Source organism: Jaculus jaculus, chromosome 8, assembly GCF_020740685.1.
Source record: "Jaculus jaculus isolate mJacJac1 chromosome 8, mJacJac1.mat.Y.cur, whole genome shotgun sequence".
NCBI lineage: Eukaryota > Metazoa > Chordata > Mammalia > Rodentia > Dipodidae > Jaculus > Jaculus jaculus.
In genome coordinates, this window is record NC_059109.1 from 47,874,961 (window position 1) to 47,901,118 (window position 26,158).

General features: G+C 39.1%; 1 protein-coding gene across 2 annotated transcripts in view; it reads right to left on the reverse strand.

Moving 5' to 3' along the window:
* The window catches only part of Dnajc24 (DnaJ heat shock protein family (Hsp40) member C24), a 47,162-nt gene extending 26,195 nt beyond the window's left edge, over positions 1-20,967 (reverse strand). Inside the window, exons 1-2 of one of the 2 annotated variants that reach the window (XM_045156214.1) lie at positions 20,894-20,967; positions 19,830-20,007 (exon numbers count right to left, since the gene is read on the reverse strand). In XM_045156214.1, the coding sequence (XP_045012149.1) occupies positions 19,830-19,943 (114 nt within the window). In that variant the 5' untranslated portion in view covers positions 19,944-20,007; positions 20,894-20,967. The other variant, XM_004660716.3, reaches the window with a different exon arrangement.
* Between the last annotated feature and the right edge of the window lie 5,191 nt (positions 20,968-26,158).

Here is a 26,158-nt window from a genome sequence, read left to right on the forward strand (position 1 = left end):
TAAAAATTACTGACATTTAAATACATAAATGCTCAAAAGTAATTATGGGATTAAACACATAAGGAAGAAGTGATGATAGAACCCCTTAATTCTTATTATTTACTGATCAGAAAAATTAATCATTGAAATTTAACTAAATGAGATTCAATAAATAAGATAGGTGAACTTAATACTAACAGAAATTGCTAAGTATATCCAGAAGAAAGCATTCCATAACTGTTCAACAAACTTAATATACTATTTTGAGACAAAGCTGCTTTGAATACCAATAAGGTATATATGCTGTACGCTGATCATTGGTTTTCATTATTGAAAATCATTGTCATCACGAAACAGCCATTAAACAGTTAAAATGCTGCTAAGACTGCCAATGAACCTGACTACGGCTGACAGACAAGAGGACACACAAACATGGCTGTGCTTTGTTGTCTGGCTTTGTTTCTGTGAGAAATCTTCTGTTTAAGGTAAGATCATGGTACAAGAAGTCAGGTGCAAAAATACAGCCAAGTATCTCCTGTACTTTGATGGCACATTAAGATTATGAAAGCTGGAAACCTTGCAAAGGTAAAATGTGACACACTACTGCCACCTAATGCTTGGTGACATACTGCCTAAAGACACAGTCACTCATTGTCTCATGTCAGTTAATAAAGTAGGATTGGTAAAATATGCTTTAAATTTTAAAGTTTTGTGACTTAGAAAAGAAAAATATAATCCTTATTAAGGCTACCAACCTAAAAATGTGCTTACACATTAAAAAATACCTACTTACCACCTCACTAAAAGCTGGACAGTATACCTGCCAATCTGAATATTGATGACTAACATGGGATCCCTCCCCTTGAGGCACTCACAGTCTAATGGGAAAGACCATACTTCTAAATGATTAATTATAATGCAAAGGCGAGGCTGAGCCTCTGAGATGATTGCATGAAACAGGTTTTCATTTTAAAATTAAGGAAGGCTCTGCAAACAGGAGAAATTTGACTGAATGTTGGGAAACAAACAGGTTGAGCTTATGTAAGAAGAGAGGAAAGAAGAGTGGGAAGGACAGAACATTCCAGGCAGAGGGAAATTGAAAACACAAGACAGAAAAGTACTAAGACAGATACTAGAGTTATAAATAAAAGAAATGCAAGGCAAGCTGAGAGTAAGAAAGAAGTTGAAAAGTTAAGACTGGAGTGGGATTAAAATTGAGTTTTTTAATATGCTAAACTTTGCCCTACTTAGAATTCCACATTATTTGCATGACACAAATACAACTGTGCCTTTGTTTCTTATTTCTGTTTGTTGTTGGTAGGATGGAATGTATGGGATGTGACAACTGGACAGCTTCTGAAGACAGGAGTAGTCAAACACAGAAATACACAGTATGGTGGTTTGATTCAGATGTCCCCCATTAACTTAGGTGTTCTGAATGCTACTAGGTTCCCAGCTGATGGAGATTTGGGAATTAATGCCTCCTGGAGGCAGAGTTGTTGGTGGTGGCTTATGGGAGTTATAGCTAGCTCCTCCTTGCTAGTATTTGGAACACTCTTCTATAGCTGGTGTCCACATTATGTGGGCAGGGGGTGATGTCCACCCTCTGCTCATGCCATCATTTTCCCCTGCCATTGTGGAGCTTCCCCTCAAGAGTGTAAGCCAAAATAAATTTCTTTTTCCCACAAGCTGCTCTTGGTTGGGTGATTTCTACCAGCAATGTGAATCTGACTGCAACACAGGCAATGATGGCCACAGGCCAAATATTTCACATGCTACATGTCTACTTGGTCATGAGCTCACAGGGCCTATCATGGTCAAAGAAGCTGTTAAGTACAGACAATGGGGCTGGTGCTATCCTCCATGGAGAGACATCATAAGAACAGAAGCCAGCTGGCCTTTTGCCCTTCTGCTTCAGCAAATACAGCTCAGCTCAAGCAACACAGGCATTACAGCTGTTGTACAGAATGCATGATATTGTATACCAAGGACAGAAAAGTAAGTGAAATAGGATTTCTGCCTTCAAGGACATCACTACACACTATGAAGAAACCACAGGAATATGTACTTAAAGACAGGATATGGTTAGTAGGATACCAAAGCAGCAAACTACCATGCAGGACACATGCAGGGAGACTTGATAGGAGAAACGTCAGGAAGAAGTTGTACCTCATAGTAAACTGGATTTACTCCCACTAATAGGAAGGAATGGGGAAGGATGGAAGGAGAACTTGCTATTTTCAATGATGGTGGGACTAGTGTATTCAAACCAGTATTCCCCATTAAGTTCAACTATAAAGCCCAGATTGAAAGAAAAATCTTAAAAGTATCAAAACTGACAAAACAACAACTGAACTGATAATCAAGGCTCAACAGTAGATATAAGGAGCTGCAAGTCCTTATCACTCATTCTGGAAATTATCCTTGAAAAGAACTTTGATTTTGAGAGATAATAGGTTAGTAAAGAACACAGAGCTTTTTCAGGCATCCTGGCAAGTACACTTGTGATTCCAGCCTTGGAAGGTAAAGGCGGGAGAAACCCACATGAAAAAGCTGGGCATGGGAGCATGTATCTGTAATCACAGTGTTCCTACCCCAAGATAGGAGATAGAGCCAGAACACTTCAGAAGCTCATGAACCAGCTACCCTGGAGTATGTAGTGGCTAACAGGTAGAGTTCAGCTTTCGCATGATTACCCACCAAAGGTTAATGGTAAGACCCTACTGCTGAAGACACGATACACTGTTGGCATCGACCATGGAGAGACTGGGTTGGAATCAAGAAGAGAACCAGTCCCTAGACAATTAGCCCATCTAGAGCAAGAAAGTGCTACATGAGCTACAGGGGGAAAATGGCCAAAGTCTATCCAAGCAACTCAAAGTCTAAGTGACTCAGACACAAACAGCCTGATGTGATGCTAGGTGCACTAGTGGCACACAGCCATGGTAAGTAACCAACTGCTCTTGGATTGGCTAACAGATCCACTCAGTGGAAAGGAACCCATATCTGGAACTGGGAAACAAGTCAGAATCAGATCCAGATTAACACTTCTGCTTTCCATTGTCAAACTCCCACTACTCTTGAGCTATAAGAGGGTCTGCATCCTTTCAATTCTCTCTAAGTAATGGTTATCCCATTTAAATGGTGCTGACTTCACTCTCCCTTGGAGAATTTGCTTCTCTCTTTTAGACAGAGCAGGACCTGCGGATATAAACGACCCAGCACACTCCACTCTACCCAGGCCCCAGCTGAAACCACAGAGGAAATGGGGAAATGAACAAGAGTGTTGCTTTCATAGTGAATCTGATATCAGCATAAGAGTGAAGGAGATACACACTGAGGACACTCAATACCTACCAAACCAGAGATCCAGATGTTCCCAAGAGCTCATCACTAAAGTACACTTAAAATGCACCCAACATGGCTCCAGGAATTTTGTGGAAGAGGGGGTGAAAAGATTGTCAGAGCCAAAAGTTAATGGTACATTTTGCACAGAGACAATTCTTCTCCCCCATAACTGCCTGCTGCCCCCATAATGCATGACCCTCAATCCCCATGGGGTTGACCTGCATCCTCGAGGAAAGCCTCTGCAGAAAAGGGACAGGGATGAAGGAAAGGATGGTACCAACATGTGAGGTTTACATACTAAATATGCCCAAATCCAAAAAAATAAAAATATAAACTAAATATTTAGAAGTTCAGTTTTCACATTTTAATTTTCTGTAGCATTATTTGTTCACATGTTTTGAAAATTATTTTTTCTATGACTTTGAATATTTACACATACAGTATACTTCTGTTCCACCTTTCTATACTCAGTGCTTCTGTATCCCAATCTACCTGCTGCATAAATGTAGCTTTTGGCTCTGACACCCCGTGACTCTAAGTGTCTGAAAATCTAAGTCTTGAAGGTACACTATATGACAAGTAGAACAAGGTTCTAAACAGGCTCATCATGATTTCCTATCTGCAACATAACTCAGTTAATAAAATGTAACTTTGAAATTATTTTTCTTATACTTTCTATAAAAGCAAATTATAGAATGTGAAAGGGTTCCAGTGATGAAATTTTAAACAAGCCGTTCAAGGGGATGTTTTCTTTTTCCTGATTTTTCTATACCTGTATGTTTATGCATTGTATGTGTGTCCATAAGTGTGCATGTAGGCACACATATGTTTGCACATGTATGTGTATGTGGAGGCCAAAGGTCTAGGTCAGGAGTCTTCTTCAATCAATTCTCCACTTTATTCTTTGTGAAGGATCTCTCTCTGAACCTAAAGTTGATTGGTTCATCAAGACAAACAAATTCCCGAGCCCCAGGGATTCTCCATGTCCACCTCCACAAAAATGGGATTTCAGGAGCACACCACCACACCTGGCATCTTTTTTTTTTAATGTGGGTATAGGGATCCAAACTCAGGTCCTCATGTCTGAGAAGCTAGTATCTTACCCTCTGAGACATCTCCCTAGTCCATATCTTCTGTTTATTTTTTTTTCTTAGAAATGTTTTCTTCTTTATTTTTTTGTCTGTGTCAAAACTTAGCTTTTTATTATAGATGTAAAGTCAAGTCATTAAAGATTCACGAGCAAGCATGAGTAAAATGATCAAGATAAGGGCTGGAGAGAGAGCTTAGCGGTTAAGGCATTTGCCTACAAAGCCAAAAGATCTTCATTCAACTCTCCAGGACCCACATAAGCAAGATGCACAAGGGGGCGCATGCATGTGGAGTTCGTTTGCAGTGGCTAGAGGCCCTGGCAGAGCCATTCCACCTTTCTCTGTCTGCCTCTCTCCTTCTCTAGTAAATAAATAAAATATATTATAAAATGATCAAGATTAAACTATTTTTAAATTTTCATTACATGTTTTCATTGTACATAATCCTGTTGCACTAGAATATTTTCTTTTTTAATTTATGACAACTTCTATGCTTACTGACAATAAACCATGATATTTCCCTTCCTCCCCCATTTTCCCCTTCATAACTCCGCTGTCCATCGTATCCCCTCCCTCTCTCCATTAGTCTCTCTTTAATTTTGATGTTATCATTTTGCTATTATGAGGGTCTTGTGATGGTATTACCAGGCACTGTGAGGTCTTGGATATTGAGGCCAATTTCTGATGGGACAGTTGCATTGTAAGGAGTGGTACCCTTCCTTTGGCTCTTACATTCTTTCTGCCACCTCTTCTGCAATGGACCCTTAGCCTTGGAGGGTGTGATAGAGGAGTTTCAGTGCTGGACGCTCCTCCATCACTTCTTAGCACTATGGTGCCTTTTGGGTCATCCCAGTGGCCATCATCATCCAAAAAGAGAAAGAAGCTTCTCTGTTGTTGTTTTTTTTTTTTTTGATGTATGTATATGGTGGTGGGGGGGTGTGTATGTGTGTACTTATTCATCTGGTATATGCATGTGTGTAGACATGCAGAGGCCAGAGGAGCACCTCAGGTGTCCTCTTCCATAGCTCTTCCACCTTACTTCCTTGAGACAGAGTATCTCTTTGGACCTGGAGTTCACTGTTCATCAGTTAGACAGGCTGACTAAGGTGTACTAGCAATCCTCTTGTCTCCACCTCTGTCAGATCTGGAGTTAAAGGCATGTGTGACCAGGCCCAGTGCTAGTGATACTAGGGATTGAACTGAGGTCCGCATGCTTGCATAGCAAGTGCTTTTACCCACTGAGCAATTCTCCCTAGCCATCTAGTCCCTATTTTCTGTTTTCAAAATGTAGTATACTAGAGTGAGGGGGAAAAAAAGGTTCTTGACTTGGGGTGTGGGGAGGTTGGACAGCTAGATGATTGATAAACAATGATATACTCTTGATCAAAGCTTATAACTGAAGATAACACCATACACACACACACACACACACACACACACACACACACACACACACAAAACAAATGAAGACATGTAGGCCCAGAGGTATGTATGCATTAAGACACATCTTAGTTGGTTCATTAGAATTTTAGTGGGCATGAGAGATGATAGAAAAGGTGAATTTTAATAAATATAGTTTTACATTCCTTTGGAATTGAGAGAAAATTCATTAATAATAAAATAACAAATTAGGTTTCTGCAATACCACATTTCATACCAAGTTTCTCATGTAATTTTCATTTAATGCTTCAAATACTGCATTGGGTCAGATTACAAATTCTCTTAACCACTGGGGTTAATTTACCCAACAGTTTTTTAATATTTAAAACACTCAGCTAAGAATATTAACATCACAGATTCCAGAGGTTGCTGGTAGTTATATTTGACTGGTAAAGGAGCTACAATTCTATCCAATTTCACTGCTATTCTGTGTTACTTAGCTCTCTGGGGTTGTCATAGTGGTCATATTATTTTTAGCTGCTAGATCCAATAGACCATTTTTTTTTTTTTTCGTTTTTCCCACTCAGTTTCTTGGTTCCTCTTAATATTTGCAACTGCTGGCTACATGGTCCCTATTCCATGAATTTATTGATATCAACTCTCCTGTAGTTAGATCCCTATTATATCTGGCTACACCTTTTCAGTTTCTTAGAGACATTCCATAAGGTTTGATCTTAAGAATCCATGTTCTCCTATTTTCACCACCTTTAACTCCAGGTAGCCCCATGGAGGCAATACCAAAGGTCTGACTTTTATTCCTGACCTCTCCTGAGCTCTGTCTGTACTGTTGCCATCAATTGGCCATCCTTGCCCAGCTCTTCCATTTACACACTGCACCTCCTTCTCAATAAACCAAAACTCTTTCTCAGAAGTTTCCTCTTCATTCCTCATGGAACAGAGTCAGGAATATCATTGCCTTTCTATACATTAAGGTCACAGACACAATCAATTCCTTATCCCCCAACTTGATGAATTACCTCCACATCCTCACATCTCTTCCTCCCTTCCCCCACTCCTTTCCACCCTCTTTCTTCTATTCTACTCCTGATTCTAATGCTCAAGTACTCCTCAATACTTTTTGGCTTAATTGTTAGAAAGGCAATAGTTTTTTGTTTTTTTTTCTTCACGTTTCTCCCCACTTCACGATATGTTTTGTTTGTTATATCATGTCATATCATGTCAGTTACCTTCTCATTGCTGGCAAAATAGTATCGGACCAAAAGCAGCTTATGGGATGAAAGGATTTATTTTGGCTTGCAGTCTTGTGGGGAAGATTTATGATGGCAGGTGAAAGGAGGGCATAAGCAGAAGCTGATCACCTCTGTCAAAAAAGGTGGAACACAGCAGCAGAAAAGTGAGCCAATTAACACTGGGAAGCAGGGCTAACAAACCTCAAGGTCCATTCCCAGTAACACACTTCCTCCAGTAAGGCTCCATCTCCCAAATTGCCACCAGCTGGGAAAGAAAGCATTCAAAATACATAAGAACCATGTGTTATTTACAGTTAGCACTATGAACTGATAAAATAGGAATCTGAATTTTCCTTAAAATATCCTCAAGACTAGCAGAATTAAAGTTCCTTTTTTTTTTTGAAAATTTCAAAGCCTTCAAAAGGCTGCAAGAAAAAGGGGTGGGGGGAAGCAAATGAAAAAGGGAAATAGTCCAAGTAGAAGGACAGACAAAAGGAAGACAAAAAGACATTTCACAAAACAACATGGAGAGACTTGGCATAAAGATGAGGCAACTCTATGGTTCAGCTGGTCAAGTACTTGCTATGCAAACATGATGTCTGAGTTAGAATGGCCAGCACTTATATACATACATACATACATGCACATACACACACACATACATATATGTGTGTATGTGTATATTTCCAGTGTGGCAGCACATGCTTATAATTCCAGTGCTCCAGGAGGTAGAGACAGACAGATTCCTGGACAAGCTGGCTAGCTAGACTAGCCAAACAGTGAACTTTGCTTTCACTGAGAGACCCTGTCAAATCAATACCATGGAGAGCAATGAGGAAGATACATGTTGACCTCTGGCCTCTAAGCATACAAATATGAAAATACCTACATAACACAAGCAAAAAAAACCAAACAATCCTGGGAACTCATAAGTGAGTTAGTCAATAATGAAGATGATTCATAATTGCCTTTGAGATGTAATGTTTTATTTTTAATTTAGAGAAAAAAAATGTTTTCCATATGTTCCAGTATTATATTATGGGTAATAATGTCTCCAGAACACTGACAGGCAACTCCTTGTGAAACCTTTAACTTTATTCACTTGTTAAAGTCATTTCTTTAGCCAGGTGCAGTGGTGGTGGGTCATTAATCCCACCACTTGGGAGGCAGAAGTAGGAGGATCACTGTGACTTTGAGAACAGTCTGGGACTATAGAGTCGGTTCAGGTCAGCCTGGGCTAGTAAGACCTTACCTCAAAAACAAAAACCATTTCTTTGCTGAACAATGACACTGCCCATCCCTCTTAAAGAACATATATACAAGTAAAAGTACTGTCTACTTACAATAAAATGGCACCATGCTCAGCACCACTGCCATCAGTACAGAAGGACTATTGCTAAGGTTCTCAGTACCACTGCCATCAAGGTTTTCTACACAGGATTTAAACCAACACTTACAAATGGAACTCAGCTTAGATTTCTGCTAATCTCAAAGCACAAAAATGAATGCCTATTCAGGACTTAGTATCTCTGTTATCTCATTTTCCATAATTTAAAAAAGCTAAGCATTATGTGTCTGAATAAGACTCACATCACAGGTACAGATAAGTGAATGTCCAACTTCAGATATTCTTAAGCTACCTGAAAGTTTAATTCATATTCTCGCATTATTAATAGTCCTTACTTGATTTTTTCTTTTCTTTATTTTAGAATGAGCAAAAGAGAGAGAGAGAGAGAGACAGACAGAGAACTGGAATGCCAGGGCCTCAGCATCTGCAATTGAATGCCAGACGTTTGCACCACCTAGTGGGCATGTGCAACCTTGCACTTTTCTCACCTTCGTCTATGGAGCTAACATGGGGTCTGGAAAGTAGAACATGGGCCCTTGGGCTTCACAGACAAGTGCTTTGACTGACAAGCCATCTCTCCAGCACTTTACTTGCTTTTTGACAAATTACTTTGCCTCTTATTTAGACTTACCCTAAAATAATTATGTTGTTGTACATATCAAAAATTATCTATAAATACTATATAATAAATATATTTGTAAAAATTCATGTGTAATTTTTGGTTATTGTATTTATTTATTATTTGAGTGACAGAGAGAAAGAGGCAGAGAAAGAGAGAAAGAATGGGTGCGCCAGGGCCTCCAGCCACTGCAAATGAACTCCAGATGCGTGCGCACCCTTGTGCATCTGGCTAACGTGGGTCCTGGAGAATCAAGCCTCGAACCAGGGTCCTTAGGCTTCATGAGCAAGCACTTAACCACTAAGCCATCTCTCCAGCCCCTTATGTATAATTTTTATAGATATGTCTATTTCCATTAAAAAGTGCTCACCTACATGCCATCTAAAATTATTTTTGCCTGTCACCAATAATGCACATGATATTTTAAGAACACTGAAAGAGATCACACTTTGTGTATTTATGACTTATATGGGAAGGGGTCACAATAAAAAGATTAAATCCTCTTTATTTGGACTGGGGACACAGCATAGTTATAGAATACCTGCATAGCCTGTGTGATACCCTAGGTTCAATCACCATTACCAAAAGTCCTAATACTTACATTCTAACTAAAAATAATTTTTGAATCTAACATGATTAAATAATTGTGTTTTCTACAAAGGAGTTCTGGCATTTCTGTTTTGTATGCCATGCCATTAGAGGGATGAATACTCTAGTAATATGATGAAGCAGCTAAGAAATACTTCAAAAAAAATTTCTAGCACAATGTTTTAAATATTTTACTGTTATTTATTTATTTGAGAAAAATAAAGAGGAAGAGAATGGAGGCGGGCAGAAAGAGAGAGAGAAAGGGCACATCATGGCCTCCAGCCACTGCAAACAAACTCCACACACATCCTGGGGAATTGAACCTGCATCCTTTGGTTTTGCAAGCAAGTACCTTAACCACTAAGCCATCTCTCTAGCCCCTAACACAATGTTTTAAGAGATTTTAACAATATTATTTCATTCAGAACTTAAGGTGGGCATGTTGGCGCACACAGGGAGGACTGAGCTGAGTTCCACGCCAGCCAGAGCTACAGATGCTGTCTCAAACCAAGCAACACAGACACAAAAATTTAGCAATTTAACCAGTGTACTTAGAAATAAGCTTTAGGACACTGTGCTTTGGGTAGAGGATAGGTTCATTGTGCTTGAATTCACTACCACAGCAAGAGCCTATAGTTTTGGGGTTGACCAGTCAGGTTCGCATTGCTGGTAGAAATCACCTGACCAAGAGCAGCTTGTGGGAAAAAGAGGTTTATTTTGGTTTACAGGCTCCACAATGGCAGGGAAAACGATGGCATGAGCAGAGGGTGGACATCAACCCCTGACCAACATAAGGTGGACAACAGCAACAGGAGACTGTGCCAAACACTGGCAAGGGGACAGTGCCTATAACACCCATAAGCCTGCCCCCAACAATACATTACCTCCAGGAGACGTTAAATCTCAAATCTCCATCAGCTGGGAACCTAGCATTCAGAACACCTAAGTTTATGGGGGACACCTGAATCAAACCACCACAAGCAGTTTCTTGGTTCATTATATACTGCTATATCAGAATAGTCAAAACTAGGTAATTTATAAAAAAACACAACTTTATTTCTCATAATGCTGGAAGTTGAGAAGTCAAAGACTGTGTGGCCCATGCTTCAGAGTGCCTTCTTACTACATCATACCATGACCAAAAGCAATGGAGTTTGTGCACAAAAAAGGGAGGGTGCCAAACTTGCCCTATTATAAAGAATACATTCCCAAAATAAGTAATCTACAACTGTGATAACACCATGAATCATTCATTAGGGCAGAGTCCTCATGGATTAATTAATTAACATTTTTACAGTCTCACTTATCAACATGTTGCATTGGGAATTACATTTGAGCCTGGTGTGTGGCACATGCCTTTAATACCATTCAGGAGGCTGAGGTAGAAGAATCTCTGTGAGTTTGAAACCATCCTTGGACTCAGAGTGAGTTCTAAACTAGAGTGAAACCTTACCAGAAAGAAGAGAAGAGAAGAGAAGAGAAGAGAAGAGAAGAGAAGAGAAGAGAAGAGAAGAGAAGAGAAGAGAAGAGAAGAGAAGAGAAGAGAAGAGAAGAGAAGAGAGGGGAGAGGGGAGAGGGGAGAGGGGAGAGGGGAGAGGGGAGAGGGGAGAGGGGAGAGGGGAGAGGGGAGAGGGGAGAGGGGAGAGGGGAGAGGAGAGAGGGGAGAGGGGAGAGGGGAGAGGGGAGAGGGGAGAGGGGAGAGGGGAGAGGGGAGAGGGGAGAGGGGAGAGGGGAGAGGGGAGAGGGGAGAGGGGAGAGGGGAGAGGGGAGAGGGGAGAGAAAGGGGGAGAGGGGAGAGGGGAGAGGAGAAGGGGGAGTGGGGGAGGGGAGAAAGGGAGAGGGGAAGAGGGGGAGGAGGAGAGGGGAGAGGGAGAGGGAAGGAGGGAAGAGGGGAGAGGGGAGAGGGGAGAGGGGAGAGGGGCGAGGGGAGAGGGGAGAGGGGAGAGGGGAGAGGGGAGAGGGAAGAGGGAGAAGAGAAGAAGAAAGAAAGAAAGAAAGAAAGAAAGAAAGAAAGAAAGAAAGAAAGAAAGAAAGAGAAGGAAAGAAGGAAAGAAGGAAAGAAGGAAAGAAGGAAAGAAGGAAAGAAAGAAAGAAAGAAAGAAAGAAAGAAAGAAAGAAAGAAAGAAAGAAAGAAAGAAAGAGAAAATTAAACAAAGCTGGGCGTGGTGGCACATGCCCTTTAATCCCAGCACTCAGGAGGCAGAGATAGGAGGATTGCTGTGAGTTCGAGGCAACCCTGAGAATACAGAGTTAATGCCAGGTCAGCCAGAGCTAGAGTGAGACCCTACCTTGAAAAAACAAAAAACAAAAAGCAAAAAGAAAAGTCAAAGGGAATGATATTTGAAACACATAAACTTTGTGGGACACATTCAAACTATCCTTTTCTTAGCCCTGCTAGTGGCTCCACTCCCTGACACAGTACACAAAGGCAAACCACCTTCCTCAAACTGCAAACACTCTTGGCTATGAAGGGCTCTGGCTGCCCCGGCAGAGCTAGTAGGAGCACACTGACTGTAACTAAGTTTTGAGCAGCAGTGAAAAGTCATTCACCAAAGAGCAATGGTGGCAACTGAGGTAAGAGCAATGTGTTCTGACCAGGCAGTCCTCACTGTGAAAGAGGTGCCATGCACTTTGATTCCTCTCATCTCACCACAGCTCCTGAAGTTCCTTGTTTGTTCACAGAACAGTTTGTAACCCAGTCTTCATAGGACACCTAAGTAAGAGATGTATTGTTAAATATCTGGCATCCTCTTTGACACTGTCTTAACAGCCAAAGAGCCAACTAGCTGAATAAAATTTGTAATATTGGGCCTGGAGAGATGGCTTAGCAGTTAAGGCATGTGCCTGTGGAGCCCAAGGACCCAGGTTCGATTCTCCAGGTCCCACATAAGCCAGATGCACATGGTGTAACATGCATCTGGAGTTTGTTTGCAGTGGCTAGAGGCCCTAGTGTGTCCATTCTTACTCTCACTCATTCACTCTCTCACTCTTTCTCTCTCTCTGTCTCTAATAAACAAGTAAATAAAAACTTTTTTAAAATGTATGTGTTTAAAAAATTGCAACATTGGCTAGAAGTTACATTTTTTTTTCTTATTACTATTTACAACAGTCCCAGATTTATTTTATATTTATTTTTACAAAATTTCTCTTAATGCTTATGTGACTTTCCTATAATCAAAATCACTTTATTTGTAATTTATTAAAAAAGTTCTTCTAAAGAATTGTTTTATTAAATAGATGTGATAATTTCCCTCTAACTATAGCACAGGAATCCTTCGTATCTTCTTTTTCAAGACATAGAAATGTATTATAGAGGGTTGGCTTAGTGGTTAAAGTGCTTGCCTGTAAAGCCAAAGGAGCCAGGTTCAACTCCCCAGGACCCACGTAAACCAGATGCACAAGGTGGCACATATGTCTAGAGTTCATTTGCAGTGGCTGGAGGCCCTGGTATGCCTATTTTCTCCCCCCCCCCACCCTTCTCTCTCAAATAAATAAAATAAAACATTTAAAGAAAATGTATCATAGGGAATGAAGAGAGGGCTGAATAGTTAAGGTGCTTGCCTGCAAAGCCTTACGACCCAGGTTCAATTCCCCAGTACCCACATAAGCCAGATGTACAAGGTGGCGCATGTGTCTGAAGTTTGTTTTCAGTAGAGGCCCTGACATTCTCTCTCTTTCTCTCATATAAATAAATACATAAATAAATAAATACTTTTTAAAATGTATTATATAATGATCTTAATGCTAATCTATGTATCAGTAATAGTCAAAAGAGATACTCTGAATGCTCACCTAAGTATGGAGTAAGTGCATCATTGTGAACACATTCACCTCAAATATATAGATTTTCTTTAGGATTATGGGACACATTATAACAACAGCATGTAATTTTCCAACACAATAATTCCTTTTCAATTCAAAGATATTCTGTAATATTACGGGAAAAGAACTCCAAATTTAAAGTTGACAGAGCTTTACCCTTAGTAAACAGCAATCTTTACACACATAACTGCAAAACAATGGGAATAATATAAGTAAGAATTCTGAACCCTTGACCTCTTTGTTGTTGAGGCAGTGTCTCACTCCAGCCCAGACTGAGCTGGTACTCACTTTGTAGCTCCAGGCTGGCCTTGAGCTCTATCAGCTTCCTGAGTATTGGAATTAAAGGTATATGCCACCATGTCTAGCTCCCAAGACCAGTTAAAAGCAATGGATTATATTATTCAAACTATTATTAGTGAGAAATTAAAAACATTTTAGAAACTAGATATCAAGGAGAAATTGATTTTCAAAAGAAAGCAATTTTATTAGTAAGTATTAGTAAAACACAGCTAGGAAATGTTACTTCAATTACTTTTAACTTATGTAGTAAATTGTTTGGTAAGAGATATAACAGGACATGAAATAAATATCCTTAAGGGTAACTGTACTTGCACACACACACACACACACACATATATATGTATATATATGCATACACACATATACACACATATATATATAAAGGTAACTATAGATAGATACACACACATACATACATATATGCACATTCTAAATTATTTCAGTTGAAAAGGCCTTTTCAGTATTAGAAGCTTGAATAAGTACTACATTTACAAAACTGAAATAAGGAAGCAGTATTTACTAAATCAACATGTATTGTAAACTTAGCAACCTACGATTTAGCAATATTTTATCCCAACAACTAATTATGTGGGAGGTGGTAAATGCAAAGTCTTCTGATTTAGAAAAATACACATAATAAATGTGCCTTTTAATAAAATCAGATACAGATTGGTACTAGTCAAATATAATTTCATTCTCAAATGTTTTGTGACACTTAAAACAAAGACTGAGAAAATAATGTTAATTCAGCCTTGGAAACAAGAATATGAACTTTGGAAACTGTTTTTGTTTTTGTCAAATAGAACATAACAAATCTGATAAACATGATAAAAATGCTTTCCTTTAAATTTTCTTCTCAATTCTACTAGAAACTCTAAACTTATCATATGAAAATAAGGGAAGTATATTTCACTCCATAAACTATATACAATCTATATCCCTTCAAACTTGAAACAGAAAGTAGTAATTGATTTGACTTTATACAATACTTCACTAACTGTACTCGGGTAAGGTGTTCCATAGAAATCCAGGAAACAGTGAAATATTTGCCTTTAAACAATAAGAAACTCTTCTGGAAGGCAATTATGAAGTGGGATATGCTGGGAAAAGGTCAAGAGTCACATCACATGATTTAACCCTCACTAACGGTATGTTTCTGACCAATCAGTAAGCTTTCCAACTACAAACATAGAAGATAACGTTACTGTAGCAGACAGCTTCAGGTTCACTGAGATGAACTTTTAGACCAGGCACGGTTATGGAGGAAGGGATATTTATTGAAGCTTACAGATCTAGGGGAAGTTCCATAATGGTGGGAAAAGCTGGCCTGTCTGTATAGGATCGAACACAGAGAAAGAAGCATAAGCCTAAAAAGACCAAAAGCCACACAGTCCAGCAAACTTTAGGAGCTTTAGTTAGGCACATTTTGTATATTTTTTAACTGAAATCTGAAACCCACCACCACACCTTAAGATCCTCCCAGTGACATCATCTCCAGCCAGGGGGCTGCAGATGCAAACTACAAACTAATAAAACACTGGATCTGTTGGGGGGCAATCTATTCAAACTACCACACTGCCCCTGGTTTTATGGTGGTTGAGCTTATATTGTTTTAGTCATTATACCAGTTAAAAATGTTTACTCTGTGCTACTATGTTGAAAGTATTTAACTTGTTTGATTTTGCAGGACTCACTATCTGAAATTGGTCAAAATTGTGTGGATCTTTAAAATTGGACTAAGTACAATTTATAATGTGTAATGGTTATAAATCCAATGGCAGAATGTGGTAGATTGAATAGATGGCCTCCAATATATTCAGTGTTTTATTAGTTTGTAGTTTGCATCTGTAGCCACCTGGCTGGAGGCAGTGTCATTGGGTAGATCTTAAGGTATGGTGACGGATTTGGGATTTCAATCTAAAGTTGTGCAAGTGTGCCGAGCTGGAGTTCCTGAAGTGTGCTGTGCTGTGTACTAACTGCTGGATGGGGGACTTGAAGAATGGCTCAGCAGTTAAGGCACTTGCCTGCAAAGCTGAAGGACCCGACTTGGATTCCCATATGCAACCAGAGTTCATTTGCAGTGGCCAGAGGCCCTGGTGTACCCATCCTCTTTCTTTCTTCCCCTCTTTCTCTGTCTCTCAAATAAATAAATAGATAAGTAAAATATTTTGGAAAAACTGCTGAAGAGATGACAATGTAGTATATATATACAATGGATCTTACTCAAATGTAAAAAAAAAAAAAAAATGAAATCAAGAAATTTGCAGGAAAAATGGATGGAAGTATAAAACATTATACTGAGTGAGGTAAACCCAGGCCCATAAGATAAAAATCATATGTTCTCTTCTCATATGCAGATCTCAGCTTTGAAGTTTTAGATGTGTGGGTTTATGGTGCAGTAACTAAGTGTTGGCAGAGGCCAGGAAGCAGAAAGAGGGCTGTGGAGGGAGGGGATAGCTTGGGGGGGTGGAAAAACAGTAAATAAAATAAAACATACATACATATACATACATACATGCAAGAAGTGGGATGCAAAGGATTGGAGAAAGGCAGAAGAGATACTCTTTGAAGAGATTTTACTCCAAGGAACAAAGATGGAACATGGCAGACAAATATGGGTTTAAAAATTTGATTTTTTTTTTTTTTTGATAGGGAAATAATAGCACATCCTAATTCTGGTAAGACTATTACAAGAAAATCAGTCAGATGTACTCCATGTTTGTTTTGTTTTGTTTAAATTAGATACCTGAAGATTTGAAAAGCTGAGGACTCCAAGGAGCCTAACGAACCCAAATCCAAACTATATAAACCCTTCCTTGCAGAAAAGAGAGTCACTGTAACTTTGAACCTGGACAGAGTGGGAGCTGAAAAAAAGACACAGTTTATAAAAAAAAAAAAAAAGAAGAAGAAGATGGTACCTAGCTCATATATGGACTAGAAGAGGTACATGATATAAACATTGGAAAGGCAAATCAAATGGCATTATTGTTTGTAAAAATTCTAAAATAAAACAAAAACTCCAAAGTGACTATGAAAATTCAAAAGCAAATTTACCAAGATTGAAAGATAAAATAGCAGTGTACAAAATAAACTGTAATAATTCTATGCATTACCAATCAATAACTGAAAAATGAAATTGAAAGAGTGCCATTTACAATGGGGGGGAAGGGGGTTAGGAAATCATACAGCTAGAAGCAATCTGCCCAAAAATGTATAATCTCTTTTCTGAAGACATGTTAAGTACGTAGGAAGGTATAATGTGCTCATAAGGTTGAATTCAATATATTTTACCAAGATAAATATATATTAGTGAAATTTTAATGTACAACTTGGCCAAATTTGTGTGTGTGTGTGTGTGTGTTATTGATTGTAAAATCAACCAAGGCTGATCCTCAAATTTCTTAAGTCTAGCACTCTCCCACTGAGTTATTTTGCTAGGTTCTCACATTTCTACAGAAATGCAAGCAAACAATAACAAAAATAAACTTGAAAAGAAGAATGAGACAATTTATATGCTTTCGACACTAACTATAAACCTCTAGTAATCAAGATGCAGTTATTAATAGACAAATACATTGAATAGAATAATGTCCAGAAATAGAACCATACTGCCAAGTCAATACAATGAAAAAAAAACCCAAAGCTGGGCGTGGTGGCACATGCCTTTAATCCCAGCATTCGGGAGGCATAGGTAGGAGGCCACCTTTAGACTATATAGTGAATTCCAGGTCAGCCTGGCCTAGCACGAGACTCTACCTGGAAAAAAACAAACAAACAAACAAAAAAAAAAAAAAAAACAGAAAATATTTTCAGGTGATGAAATTAAAGAACTACATCTCCATATTAAGACTCAGGGAAATTTTGCAGAAGAGGAGCGGAAAGAATGTCAGAGTCACATGTTGGGTCATGATATGCAGAGACATTTATCGTACCAATAACTATGGGCTAACTCCACAATGCACGACCCATTTACATCAACAAGGAGGGTCCAATGGGAGGGGGTAGATCATGGTTGAGCCTAAACAATGGTACCAAACTGCCTGTATTTGCTGAAAAGAAAACTAATAAATTAAATTAAAAAAAAAAAAAAAAGAACAGCAAAGGGCTGGAGAGATGGCTCAGTGGTTAAGTGCTTGCCTGTGAAGCCTAAGGACCCCGGTTCAAGGCTCGATTCCCCAGGACCCATTTTAGCTAGATGCACAAGGGGGCGCACGCGTCTGGAGTTCGTTGGCAGTGGCTGGAAGCCATGGTGCACCCATTCTCTCTGTCTATCTGCCTCTTTCTCTCTCTGTCATTCTCATCTAAATAAATAAAAATGAATAAAAATTTTTTAAAAAACCAGCAAAAATCTGACCACCCACTATACATAAACATCATAGACCTAATGGTAAAAACAAACTACAAAGCTTGTATAAGAAAACACAGAATAATATTCTCATGACCTAAGAGAAGACAGAAAGTAATATGTATAAGACAAAAACTGGATAAATTATATATAATCAATACAAAAGACTTCTGAATTGGAGGTCTAGCTCAGTGACTGAGAGATGTAAACTGAACCTGATACGTTGCTAACATGTACATAAAGTAGTTCACTTTGGTGTCTGTTAAACACTGCCATATAAAGGCTTCTCAGGCCCAATTAAAGGTCAACACAAGAGAAGGACCTACATGACATAGACACAGTCAGCCTTTCCAGCCTTATCTCCCAATTTACTGAGGTACAAGAATGACTTCATATTGGGAAAATTTTCAATAACATCTATTTAACTTTACTGCCAGACATCTTAAAAATTCTGAAGCAGAAGATGACTTTTCCAACCTGCAGCCTGTGGAGCATACACATCCACAGGATAGCTATGAATGTACTCCAACACTCCTCTAGATTACAACCTCATGTCACATTGTAAAAAGATTAGACACTCCTGAAGGTCAGTGTATCTAACTTATTATCAATGACAAGGACGTTAGTGCATCTCTGCTGGTAAACTGTCTTTCACAATAACCACTAACAATGTGGGCAAAATAGAGATGTATTTAGTATACAACAGAGGAAACTATGCTACATAAAAATAGTTGTTTGCTCTTTTTGTAAACTTAACTCTCAGGAACCATTGTAGAGTTACTGACATTGACTTAAGAACACCACAGTGCGGATTGAACAAATGGATATAACAATTCAAAAAGGTACTCCATGTTCATATATACTACAAGTTGTTTCAAAAAGGATGAATTTCCATGTAAGTGAAAAGATGGCCTCAGCAAAAAAAGTTAGCAGTAGCTAATAGAAATATAACCCAAGCTATAAACATATACACAATGCTAAAACAACCAGTAAAATCAGTTGCTTGTACCTCTTCAAACTAAACCCGCCTATCTTTCTGAGTTCTAACTCAAAAGCTGTTAACCTTTCCTTTCCCTCTTTCCCTCTCTTCTTTGAATACCAGCCAAAATCCCAAGCATACTTATTCTGAAACTCTGGACTTTCTCACTGTTTGCTCAATTACTCTTTTTGCCTTACTTTTTAAAAAATTAAGTAAATAAAATTAATTTTGATAACATATGTCAAAATACACACATATGCTATGCATCAGCTGCTCTAGCCAATAAATCAACATGAAATCAATGTATTTTAATTTTTTACATTATTTTGTACTTAATAAACAAAAAAATCATTGTCAATTTTACAATGGTAGCAATTACAAATTCATAGCTGTAAGCATCATATATATTTCAAGCACTCAATAGCCACCTGTGGCTAGTGGCTACTGGATTATTTTAACCTATTATTATATAGCAACTCTTCTCCAACATTTTACATGGATTATTTCATTTAACTGAGGCATAGATACATAAAATCTGTCCAATTTCTCATAGTGATAGGGGATTCTAATTCAATCAGTATGGCTCAAATCTTCTGCTCCTGAGGACCAGGCTGTGTGTCCCACATCATTCTATCTGTATATTACTGAAACTTTCAATTGAAGAAACAAATATATGAACTCCTGTTGATATAGTACACATTTTATTGGAAACAAAGGACCAGATTGCATTTAAAAACTTTTTTTTTTCCTCCTATGATTTCAAACTTATAAGTAAAGACTTACCATTAATATGAGTTTTTGATATTTGTGTTTCAGGTCTGACACACTTGTAGATGGGTCTGCTCCCAGAATGCTATACCAATCTTTTTTAGGTAACTGCTCAAACGCCATCATCATCTGTTGACCTAGAAGTAGGCCTTTTCAGATCAGGTGAGCAGAAACATTAATGGCCATTCATCACCTAAAAAATAAATAAATAAATAAAGTACTGCCCAAGTTCTTTACTGTTTGGTTGAGTAAATTATGATCATAATGCACAACGGAAGGAAGCATGTATTTTTATCTAGAATGTCCCCCAAATGCCATGTACAAAGATACAAGCAAGTATGGAAAACCATACTTGCTTGTGTGTGTATATGTGTGTGTGTGTGTGTGTGTGTGTGTGTGTGTGTGTGTGTGTATGCTGTTAGATATTTCATGATATGCTTTTCTTAAACTACTGAATACACAGGATCATAAAAAGAGACTGACTAAAAAGCGTGGGTGTAATCCCACCACGTGGGAGGCAGAGATAGGAGGATCGCTTTGAGTTCGTGGCCACCCTGAGATTACACAGTAAATTCCAGGTAAGCCTGAGCCAGAAAACCTACCTCAGAAAACAAAAAATAAAATAAAATAAAGCGTGGGTGGTGAATGAACGCAGGATGGCATTTCTTTCCGTTTTATGGTAAGACTGAATACATTAGACGTTAGTAAATATTTTCTGCAAGACGAACGATAAAATACATCAAGAGAGAATGCCAAAGGACTAAAACGAATTTGAGGGCATACCTCACTGACTTGTCCTGGCTCACTTCTTTTGTTCAAGTAAGACATTATAGCCTCAGCTCGGGCGGGTGGACACATAATCACACCTTGAAAAGAAATGGATCCTGCACGGCGTCCACTCGAGGAAGTGACAGTCTTCCACGCTTCAGGAACCAGGCAACCTCTCCCCACAAGCATACATTGAAAACAGGCGATATCCCCACGACTGGAACTCGCAAATCAACCGTCTTAAGCCAGCTCTCCCCGGCCTGCCATGTGCCGGGCCCTCTTCTCCAACCTTCGCGCAGCATCAGACTTACCCAGCTTCACTCAGCCACCGGCGTCCACTCGCGGCCTGCGGCCGGCCGCAGCTCGGGACCCGCTTCTCTTTCCGCCGGAAGTCGCTGTTTCGACGCCAACGCGTTTCTAGTCGAGCCATAGTAGCGGTGACACCGACCGGAAGCGCTGCTCCTTTCGCCCTGACGCGGTCGCTATAGCAACCAGTTGCTTAGGAGGCCGGATGTGTTGGTAGCAGTCAGTGCGGGGCTGGGCAGCAACGCCTCCGCTCACCCGCGGTCGTCCGGCTGCTTCCCCGGCCGCGCGTGTGGAGCATCCCCGCGTCCTGGGTGCCTTGTTCTAGCTTCCTCCGCTCGACCCACCTTGAGCTTCTCCGGGTCCTTTTGGTTTGTACTGGAGGCCGGGGGTAGGTTATAAGAAGGATGGGGAAAGTTTATCCATCATGTTCAACCTAATTATTTCTTTTAGACCTTATGCCTTTGAAACTAATAAAATGAAAAGGTTTATGTCCTTTCACGTTTTCTATCAGACTTTCTTTCATTTCAGTTCAGTGAGACAACTGTGGGAGGTGTTATAAACTACTTTGTAGTTGAGGAAACACACCAAGCAAGATCAAGGACAGCTACCTAATTGGGCAGTAACAGATCAGATTGACATAGTGCCACAAAAGCCAGGGAGAAAAGGCAGAATGAACTACTCCCCTTCAAAACATCTGGGGGACTTATCTATGGGATTATAAAGAGGCAGTTTTGACTTTGCTTACTGTACCTCTTCTCCTTGCGTTGTACCGAGAGGTGAAAAACATGTCTTAGTGGGTTTGTTTGTTTGTTTGTTTGTTTGTTTGTTTGTTTGTTTTTGGCAACATGTATGAATTTCACTTGGAGATGTTAAAGTGGTTTCGTTGTTGCTATTAGATTTATTTTGCTTCTTTTTACCTATCTTTTAATGATCACTTTGAGAGGCATTGAAGATAAATTCAAGTTGAGTCAATAAACTAATAAATAAGGTTGATTGTTTAATGTTGAATGATACAAGCACCTTCAGATATAAATGTCAAAACATAAATTAGGTTTTCTACAGGATTGGGCCATGTTTAAAGAAAACAAAGTATTACACAACTAGGCACAGGACTTAGTTTTAGTCCTAGCTTCAGAATATCTTCTGTGTGGACCTACCAAAATACCAAAGGCAATGTAATTAAGTATTGTAAATTCCTTCCCATACATTGTAAGGGTGTCTAACCTTTTGGCTTCTCTGGGATGAAGAATAATTGCTTTGGGCCACACAATATTATCAATAATATCAAATCAATATTCATGTATCAATAAATCAATATCAACTTCAGCAGTCAAGCAACCTTCTCTTTCCACTACTGAGTCCTTCTTTATACAGAAAAGTATTTTCAAGAAGTTCCATTTTTACAGCCAAAGTTTCTTATTTTGATTTACTATTCCACTGTGTTATTATGTATTTTATTCTGTCCATTTATTTGATACTTGTCTCATCAGTAAACCCCAAATTTCATCTCCAAGTACTTTAGTTTCACTCCTAAAATGTCCCACCTTTTAAAAATTTTATTTTATTAGATATGGACATATTTAATATATAAACAACACATGTTAGTAACCCCCTTTCCCTCATCTCTGCCCCTTTTCCAAAGAGGCCCTCCTCCCTTGGGGATGAAGGTCATCCCTATGAGGATTATAGATTGTGCATTGTGGGGACAGCAGTCAGTTATGGGAGAGAGGCCATGTGTCTCAACTTGTAGGTCTAACTATCTTTTCACCCCCTCTTCCACAAAATTCCAAGCCATGTTAGGTGAATTTTAAGTCTACTTCAGTGATGGGCTCTTAGAAACCTGTGAATCTATGATTTAGTAGATGTTGAGTATCCTCAGTGTCTATGTCCTTCACCCTTGTGCTGATGTCAGATTTGCCAGGAAAGCAGCACTCTTGCTCAGTTCCTCTGTGGTTTCTGCTGGGGTAGGGGTGAAATGTGCTGTGTCATTTATCTTCTCAGGTTCTGCTCCCCTCTGAAAAAGAGAAGCAGATTCAACAACAAAGAGTGAAGTCAGCACCGGTTAAATGGGATAACTATTATTAATTTAGAGAGAATATAAAGGATGTAGACTCTCTTACAGCCCAAGATTAGTGTAATGGGAACTTGACAATGGAAAGCAACATTGTTATTCGCCTATGATTCTGACTTGTTTCCCAGTTCCAGATATGATTTCCTTTCTGCTGAGCAGATCTCTTAGCCTATTCAAAAGCAGTTGGTTACCCACCATGGCTGTGTGCCACTATTGCACTTGTGTGAGCATCATGCCAGGTTGTTTGTTTCTGAGTTGCTTAGATTTTGAGTTGCTCAAACAAATGTTGGCTACTTTCCACCTGCTACTTTCCCCCTGTAGCTCATGTACTGCCTTCCAGCACTAGATGGGCTAATTGTCTGGGAACTGCCTCTCTTCCAGATTCCAACCAGCTACAAGTCTAAGATACATGTGTGATTTTTAAAATATCATATTTAATTCAGCATATCCAGAATGTTATTATTCTAAAGTGTAATAAATATTGTCAATGAGATGGTTTACATTCTTTTGTCCTCTTAAGTTTTCAGAAGCTGGTATGTACTTTGCCCACACTGTATGTTCTAATTTGGACTACCCACATTTCTAGTACTTAATAGTCTCATGTGACTAATGGCTAATGCCTGAGAATAAAGTCCTGGCTTCTTACGCTGACATTAATTTACCTTTTTAGTCCCATTATAAATGAAAAATTTAGAGACTTGTGTTTGACTTCCAATTAAGATGATGCGTAGGAACTACACCAAAACAGCCTAGGGGATAAAAAGCCAAAGGAAAAAAAATCCTGCAAAATACACTCCTCTACTAAAAAGTGAAGTGTGTAAGAAATTACCAATGGCAGAAGAGAAGTAAGAGAGATTCAGAGCATCCAGAGCCCACACAGACAGGCAGAAGTGGATGCAACAGCAGCAGCACCAGCTCTGAGGGGCCACAGCTGCAAGGCTTAGCTTGAGCTGCAGAAGAAGCCAGGTGAGAGGATTTTCCACTCACACCAGAGCTCTTCGCAAACTCAAGAAACATGGAGAACTGCAGCGAACAACAGAGGAGCAGATCACAAGGTAAAGGATCACGTGGACCACCAGGAGAACTAGAGCCACCATCCACAGCCTCCCCTCCCCCACTGCCAGCACAAGCTCCAGCAAGCATCAGAGACCAGGGGAAGGGAGCTCACAGCACCCAGCACCAGCAATCAGAGCAGTTATCCAATGACCCAGACAGCCTATTTGAACCCACAGTGCACCAAAGAGGGACCCAAGGAGGAGTGCACCATAACTGAGGCCAAAATCATCCTATATACCAGGTCAGTATCCACCAAATAAGCCTGGTATAAAGGCCTGAACCAGAAGTGCTAATTGCACCTTCAATATCAGAATAAATTATATGTTAAATCTAATAGATGGTCAGATTTGCCATTCTTAAATAAGATATATTTAGGGTTTGTTATTTGTTGCTTCTTGATTTATACTGGCTTTGCTTCATCTTCTGTTGTATATTAGGGAAGGGTCTCACTGGGTCACAAGCTAACTTGGAACCCTCAACAGACCAGAAATCTTAACCTTATTGATAGGATTAAGGGTGTCAGGCACCACACACCCTAAGGGACAGTGATACTGTTAGAGGATCTGGTTGTCATAATATCTACTCTTGCATAAATACTCTGTACTGTTTTTCATTGAAAGTGTACATTGTTTAGTTAAATTTTAGAATCTGCCTGTATTTTGTTCCCCTCAGCCTACTAGAATATCCTCATAGCATGCAAAGCCAACACCTAGGGTCACTTTTGTAGATACTCTGAGAGTCTTGAGATGCACACCTAGCACTTTAAGCTCCTACTCTGATGATATATAACATCAGATTGATTGATACATCAATAATACTACAGCTAACTAGAAAATCCAAGCATTAAATTAATCCAAGATGCAAAAATACGTACATTCTAACACAAGAAACACCAAAAATCAAGACAATAAATATCCACCAAAAAGTATTAATGCATCAAAAATGACCTCCAGTGAGAATGAGTTAGAGGAAAGGCCTGAGAAAGATTTCAAAATCAAAGGAATGAAAGAGGAAATTAAATGAATCAAGACACAGGATACCAATTTAATGAAATAAAGAGGTCAATACTAGACATAAATAAGGAAATAGAAATAATAAAGAAAAACAGTCAGAATTACATGCAATGAAGAAGACAGTTAATGAAATAAAAAACTCTAAAAAATCTCACCAGTAGAATGGATGAAGGAGAGGACAGAATATCTAAACTAGAAGACCTGGTGGCAGATCTAATACAGTCCAACAAAAAAAAAGGTATGAATGGGAATTTCAAGATATTTGGGATACTATGAAAAGAACAAACATAAGAATTCAGGGTATAGTAGAAGGAAAAGAACTTCACTCCAAAGGTATAGTAGGCATTTTCAACAAAATCATAGAAGAACACTTCCCCAAATTGGGAAAGAGGTGCCAATGTAGATACAGGAATCCTTTAGAATACCAACCAGACAAAACCTAGAAAGAACCTCTCTGCACCATATTATAATTAAACTACCAAACATACAAACCAAAGAAAAAATATTGAAAGCAATTAGACAAATCAAGTTACCTACAAAGGCAAGCCCATCAGGATCACAGCAGAATATTCAACACAAACTTTAAAAGCCAAAAGGGTGTGAAGTGATGTATTCCAAGTTCTGAAACATAAAAACTGTCAACCAAGATTACTTTATCCTGCAAAGCTATCCATTCAAATAGATGGAGAAATAAGGACATTCCACAACAAAAGCAGGCTAAAGGAATATTTGAAGAGAAAACCAGCTCTACAGAAAATACTTGAAAGAATCATCTATGCTGAAGAGAAAGAGAAGCACTCATATAAAGAACCTGGGAAAAGCAAGCCATACTCAAATACTAGTGAATACAAGAAAGCAAAGGTAAAATGGGAATAACTACAAAAAATGACAAAATGAATACACACCTTTAAATAATATCTCTTAATATCAATGGCCTCAATGCACCAACCAAAAGACATAGGTTTGCAGACTGGGTTAAAAAGCAGGATCCCTCAATTTGTTGCCTCCAAGAAACTCACCTTTCTACAAAGGATGGACACTATCTTAGGGTGAAAGGTTGGAAAACAGTGTTTCAAGAGAATGGGTCTAGAAAACAAGCAGGGGTTGCTATCCTGACAAGGTAGACTTCA